The sequence below is a fragment of the Sceloporus occidentalis genome, unplaced genomic scaffold (genome assembly GCF_023333645.1).
Source record: "Sceloporus occidentalis isolate IW3139 unplaced genomic scaffold, rSceOcc1.0.p SCAF_176, whole genome shotgun sequence".
In the NCBI taxonomy this organism is placed as follows: Eukaryota; Metazoa; Chordata; class Lepidosauria; order Squamata; family Phrynosomatidae; genus Sceloporus; species Sceloporus occidentalis.
Window position 1 is genome coordinate 471,862 of NW_028317156.1, and position 7,017 is coordinate 478,878.

General features: G+C 45.1%; 1 protein-coding gene across 1 annotated transcript in view; it reads right to left on the reverse strand.

Moving 5' to 3' along the window:
• Positions 1-7,017, reverse strand: part of LOC149278937 (enoyl-CoA hydratase, mitochondrial-like) — a 121,487-nt gene extending 114,470 nt beyond the window's left edge. The window contains exons 1-3 of the mRNA XM_089501576.1: positions 6,957-7,017; positions 6,329-6,487; positions 5,606-5,733 (exon numbers count right to left, since the gene is read on the reverse strand). Coding sequence (XP_089357702.1) covers positions 5,606-5,733; positions 6,329-6,487; positions 6,957-7,017 — 348 coding nt within the window. The remainder of the gene's footprint in view (positions 1-5,605; positions 5,734-6,328; positions 6,488-6,956) is intronic.

Below are 7,017 nucleotides of genomic sequence, written 5' to 3' on the forward strand. Positions count from 1 at the left end.
GACATATGGCTACTGAATCCTGATTAAGGTCTGAGTCCTGGATGGGTCTGATCCGTCATCAGATTCTGATAGACTCAGAAACCATCCTGAGCTCCTAGAAAGAGGGACATCATGGGAGGAAAGAGGGGCTCAGGCATTTGGGTGAGGGACTGGACAAGCTGAACAGGGACACTTGGGAGGTTGTATTGGTATTAATCATCTTGTGCATGTGCGGTAGTAAATCTTTAAGTCAGGAGCCTTCAGCAGCAGATGTGATTGGTTGTTTGGGGAGGGCCCATCATGCCCATGAAGGTAAGTTATCATATTAATAAACCGGGGCGTCGTCCGTCCTGAAAGGAAAAGGGGGATTTTCAAGCGCCTGTCCTGTTTATTCACCAAACTATAATGGCCCATTAGCCCTCGCACAAAGAGATAACAAGCGGGATTAATTCCGCCCCAACAAGGGGTATAATAGGCATTGAATAATCTGATTTGCCCTTTAAAGGTATAAGCCCCCCCCCCCCAAAAAAAGGCAGAGAAGTTAAAAGGCTGAGCTAATGAAAAGAAGAGGGGGGTAGGACTCAACAAAATAGAGGGAGGGGGGTCAATTAACCCTGTAAACTCAGCTCAGAGTCACTCAGTCCTACTAAAGATTGTCATCTGCCAACAACGGTGATATTGAGCCGAAACAGAATAAGATAGAGATTCGTATAAACTTATGGAACCTCGGAGGTCTCTTTCTCAGTAAAAACGTGACTAATTGATGAACTTTTCCCACCATGCAGAGCCGTTTATTGCTCTCTCGTTCTTTAGATGACATTACATTGCCCCCTTCTGGTCAATGTCTGCATTCCACTGCTTTACACGTGTTGCATATATATGCATATATATATATATATATATATACCGTATTGGCTCGAACATAGCCCGCACTTTTTCCCCCCACTTTAAGTCTTTAAAGTTGGGGTGCGGCCTATATTCGGGGTCTAGCGCCCGACGCCCGGGACTGCATGTCAGCAGGTAGCAGGTTTAGGTTTAGGATACAGATCCCCCGCAGCGGTGCAGGGGACCTGCATCCTACCGTCTGATACGCTGACAGCCTCCCCTGCCAGCACTTTCCACGGGGGGGGGGTGCCGGCAGCAGAGGTTGGTTACCCGCATCGCCGCAGCCGGTGACCGTCCACACGATGCGTTTTACCTCTGCCCCCAAGACTTACCAGAGCAGAGCACACTTTCCCCGGTTCCCCGGTCACTAGCCGAGACTCAGTGTAGGGTAAAACCAAACGAAGACTGATTTATTTCTCACACACAGGACTGGATATATCCAGCAAAACACACATTAACATAAAACAAGATATTGGGACACAAACCGCCCCTTAATCTGCCTCCCAGAGACAACAGGGGCAGTAACGGGATTAACAATACAATAGGGGGGGGAGACTGATTTATATAACATTAAACTGAAACAATGGTGGTCACTCCCTGGTGGCAGATCCTGGCTGTCTGCTGGAGATAATCCCCTCAGACAGTGATGAGATGATACTGCTGGGGGTAGCCACAGAAGCCTTTACAAACCCAGGGCCCATAGTCAATAGGGAGGAGGCTGGCAGTCAGGCTTCTCCAGTGGTCCCAGTGATGGAGGCTTCCGTCAGTCCAATTCTCCCCCCTTCGAATTGGACTGACACAGGACGAGACCCCAAACGGGTTGACTCTGTAGTCAGTCAGTTTATTTGGCCCATCAATGCCCTCCCAAAATTGGTGCTCCTGCTGCTGCTGGGGAGATGGGCCGGCTTCGCCATCTCCTGGGTACCGCTGGGGAGGGATGCCTCCTGCATCCCCTCCCTGGTGCTCCTGCTGCCGTTGAGGAGGGAGGTCAGGTTGATCCAGTCCCGGAATTAGGTTCTGCCGCTGGGGAGATGGACCGGCTGTTCCACCTCCCTGCTTCTGCTGGTGAGGCGGGTCGGCCGCTGTATCTCCCTGAATTCCTGCAGCTTTGGTAGGTGCTGGGCAGAGGCCAGCGATGCTCTGTCCGGTTGCCAGCACTTCAGCTGGGGTTAGGGAATCTTGTGGGTCGGCCTGCCGCTGGGGAGGGAGGACCGGTTCCTCCGCTCCCGGACATGTGAGCTGCCGCTGGGGAGATGGGCCGGCTGCCGCATCTCCCTGGATCCCTATAGCCATTGAAGGTGTGGGGCAGAAGCCAGCAGCGCTCTGCCCTGTTGCCAGCTCTTCAGCTGGGTGGGTGCTAGTGGAGACCGCAGTCCCATCCACTACCCCCAGAAAACTTTCTTCCTTTCCCTGGGAAGGAAAGCCAATTGCAAGCCGTCCCTGACCAACATCCTCAGATGTAAAACCAATTAGATCCACAATCTTTGGATCCGGTTGTGGTGTAAAGTCACATAGCTCCGGTATTGGATCTGGATTAGCTGCCCAGTATCCCTGTGACTCAGGGGTGGAGACCGCAGTCCCATCCACCCCGCCGGGGTCAACATCTTCAGATGACCACTCAATGACATGCACAAAATCCCTGGACACTGGGGCATTCTGTTGAATGCGGTCGAACAGTTTTTTATATGCCTTTTCCAGTTCCCACTCCTGTATAATTAAAAAGTCTTTTAATCACCTTTAAATCCTAGTGCATCTGGGAGGTCCCACTCCCTGAAATCCCGGATGTCCTCAATCCGCCACTCCGCTGTACTTCCGAAGTCCGGATCCTCCTGAAGACTATCCCATAATAATCCCAGGCCACCGAAGTCATAGCCCTCTGGAGAACATTCTTTCGCAGTTCCCCAATATGCTTGTTCTGTATACCACTGCAGAGCCCTATAGTGATCTTCCAGCTCTACCTCCAAGTCCTGCGATGACATCATATCGAAGCAACCTGCTTTACATTCTGTGTATATATATATTTATTTAAAAACCACATCTGACATTCTATTCCTTTCCTCTGAAGGCTTGTTCTACGGCAACAGCCTATCATTGCCAGGGTTTGAGTCACTTGACAATCGCTAATGGTAAAAAAAATCTGCCAATGATGTAACATTTTAAATTAAAACGGATTATTTCAACAATGACAAAACAAAAAACCCATCATGAATAAATAGAAATACAAAAAGAAATGTAAATTAATAAAAATTAAAAAAATAAAGAAAAAATAATAAAATACAAAAATATTAATAAAAATTAAAAAATAATAATTAATATGTCCAAACACAGCTAAGACCCCATATTGCCATACCAGCTTCTTTTGCTTCCTGGGCCGCGATGCAATCTCCAGTGAGGATCATTTCCATTGCAAGGGACTTGCCCACCTCCCGCGCCAGTCTTTGCGTCCCACCGAAGCCTGCGGGAGGGGGGGGGGCAGAAAGGGGTCAGACTCCCACCCAAAGCGCCAGCAAGTAATAAGAAACAGCCTGATTTTCTCATGTTTTCGGCGTGTGGTCTTCCCCCCGACCAAGATAAAAACCTTTAAACCACGGGAATTTATAGTCGATACATATGCTGGCAGTTTGGCCAGCACAATGTATAGTGCAAAGTGTACCACTTAGTCAGCGAAGCCCGTATAAAGGTACTGTTTCATTATTTGTAGTCTTTTGAGGGAACGAGTGGGGGGGAATGTAAAACGCACCAAATCAGGTAGTTTTACATATAAAAGGGACGGTCCAATGTGACGCCAGCTCTAAAGAAGAACGCTTATTAAAATATTATGAGCCAATCAGTGGCAGGGAAGGGCTCTCATAGAAATCAATGGGAGCGCATTCCTCACATGATGGGGGTCTGAAGAGGAAGGGGGGGTGTATGGCTCCTCCCACCACTGCCTATAGGGTGCTAGCCTCACACGCAGCTAGCCTACCTCGCTTAGTGTGTGTGTTGGGGCGGGGCATATGTGTTTGGCATTACCCATTCACTGCCTGGTTCCACCCAATCCAGCCCTTTAACACGTAATAAAGCTGGCCACACCTCCCCAACACCCCACCCACAAAGAGCAGGGAGCGGAGACCGGCCCTGGGAAATTCCCATATATGGTAACTTTCCTGATTTTTTGGGGGGGGGTCCAAAATGTTATATTATCTTTAATCATAAATGAATCAATGACATATATATATATAGGGCTGCAACAAAGAATCGATAAAATCGATAATCGATTATGAAAATCATTGTCAACGATTTTCATAATCGATTAGTTGAATCGATTTATAAAATTGGCTTTTTCAGACCAAATGCTCTGAAAAATTCCCCTCCTTCTATAATCCGAAATCTAATAGAGATCGGATTATAACACTAGAATCCAGATCCCCCGCAGCGCTGCAGGAGACCTGGATTATCCTCTCTCAGCTGGTGGGGGTCTGTGCAAAACGCACAACCTCCGCTACTTCCCTTCACTTCCACTTCTACGTGCCCCACCAGGGGTTAATATATCAACAGAAGAAAAACGGGACAAATAAGCACCACTGGGTAAGCTAAGCCTGGAGTATTATTTTTATGTTTATGCTTATTTGCCCTGCGCTTCTTCTGTTGATATATTAACCCCTGGTGGGGCAGGTAGAATTTTTTTCGGGATTTATTAATTATGTGCATTCTTTAATTTGTGTTTTTTTATTTTTTGATTGCTGTAATATTTGATTGTTTGCATTGTCCATATATTTATATATATATATCTATATTTTATTGTGTATTATCTATATTTTTTAAAGCATATATTTTTATACCTATTTTAGCGCTGTCAGTTTTTCTTATATCAGGGGGGGTATAAGGCATATCAGGGGGCACAGTGGCATATCAGGGATATAAGACATATCGGAGTGTATAAGACATATCAGGGGGCATTGTGGCATATAGGGGGGGTATAAGGCATATAGGGGCTATAAGGCATATCAGGGGGGCACAGTGGAATATCAGGGGACAGAGTGGCATATACTGGGGGCTATTAGGCATATCGGGGGTAAAAGGCATATCGGGGGACAGAGTGGCATATAGGAGGTATAAGAGATATCAGGGTGGCAGAGTGGCATTTAGGAGGGTATAAGGCATTTCTGGGGCAGAGTGGCAAGCCGGGGGTGAGATGTGCATAACTCGGAGCAGGTTGGCAAATAAAATATAAAGAGGCATTTTTCTCAATCATAGTTTTTATTAAATATGAAAAAACAGTTTACATGAATTAATATTTACTAGTAAAACCTTTTTTGGTATTTTGGTAAAACTTAATTTGAGAAATAATGTGTTTTGGGTTCTTGTACCTTTTTAAAATATAGCTTTAATTATTACGTCAGTAAAATAAGAAGGTGGATAGAGAAATGGCATTGTGATAAAGAGAAAAAAGTGTTAATGACACATCTTAATGTAAATTATTTTTTATTTTAAATAAAGAAAAAAATTCTATATTTTTTTTTTTTGCCCGATTAATCGAAAAAAAAAATAATCGGCCAACTAATCGATTATGAAAATAATCGTTAGTTGCAGTCCTATATATATATATATATATATATATATATATATATATATATATATATATATATATAATTACACACATATACACTATACATAGGCGCACTTTAATTAATGTTCTATGTGTAGGTACTGCGTGGCTATACAGACATAATGCAGTGTATGGCGGACCCCCCCCACTCACCGCGTATCCGTTGACAGCCGCGATGACGGGCTTCTTCATAGAAGAGATGTGGTTCCAGTGAGCGAGGAAGCCGCTGCTGTACCATTCCTGGAACGTCCGGTTCTGCATCTCCTCGATGTCGGCTCCACCTGGAATAGTAAATAAGAGCATTAAAATGTAAAAGTTCCACATAAGGCCCATCCGGCCCCCCGTCTAGATTCAGGAGCCATATGCCTATCCAATGCATGGTTAAATCCCCTCGCTGTATTAACCTCTACCACTTCTGGTGGGAGGCTGCTCCACTTATCTACCACCCTTTCAGTAAAGTTATTGGTACTATGGGAAAGTACTTATTGGCGTTAATTCTTCGCTTTAATGTTATATCCGCTTCTTTTGATTTCTAATCAGCTAACTAAACCATATTAAACGGAACGGTGAACCACTGTAAACAAGACTAATGTGTCACAGGTGGCTAAATAAACACTCAAACATAAATTATAGATATTTATTGCTGCTTTTGTGCCTGGAAAAAAGAGAGATTTCCGGAACCCACGTTAAACGTTTAGCGCCAGCAGATTCTCCTGGTATAGGGGACCAGGACGGCACCCAGCGGAGACGGGACTTTGATTTAATTTTTGTGTCTGTCCCTTTAAAAGCATTCCCGTCACCCGTGGCAACTGAGAGCATTCCAGAGCTTTACTGCTCTTATGGTAAAGAACGGAGGGGGCTGTAGACGTCACTAACCTGAAAAGGCTTTCTTGCTTCCTGCGATCACAATGGCCCCGACCTGCGGGTCCTCTTCGAAAGCGTCCAGGGCCTGGTTCAGTTCTGTCATCATGGCATCGCAGAAAATGTTCTCATTCTCGCCCTTGTGCTCCACCAATATGTACTGACAGCCCGGACCTGCCGGGGGACATGTAAAAGATATATACGTCATTCCATCACGCTGCGGACCCCGCGGACCCACCACGCAAGAACGCAGATTTAATTTTCTGGCGGGGGTGGGGTGGTTAGAAGCATGGGCCATTATTATGAATTCTTATGGGTCATCAAAATAGGGACTGTCTCTCCCAAAAAGGCACACTTGGCAGGTATCTAACCATACATTATATATACTCCTCCTGATCTATTACTCCAGGACTGAACAGATAATAAACTAGCATTGTACAGCGCTACAGAATATGATGGCGCTATATAAAACAATAAATAATAATAATAATAGAAGCTAAAGTGTGTACACTCTACAGAAACTTGTCCAATTTCTTACTTAATATCTATAAATTATACAGCATTTGGGGAAGAAAAAAATTTGGGCTGAAAGTTAATATTTTATAAAATATGAACTCGTCGGTCCGTTCTTATAAGTAATTACTTCCGGGTTTGTCCGGCGTCTCGTCATCTCGTACGTGCAGAGGAAAAGCGTACAGCGTCAT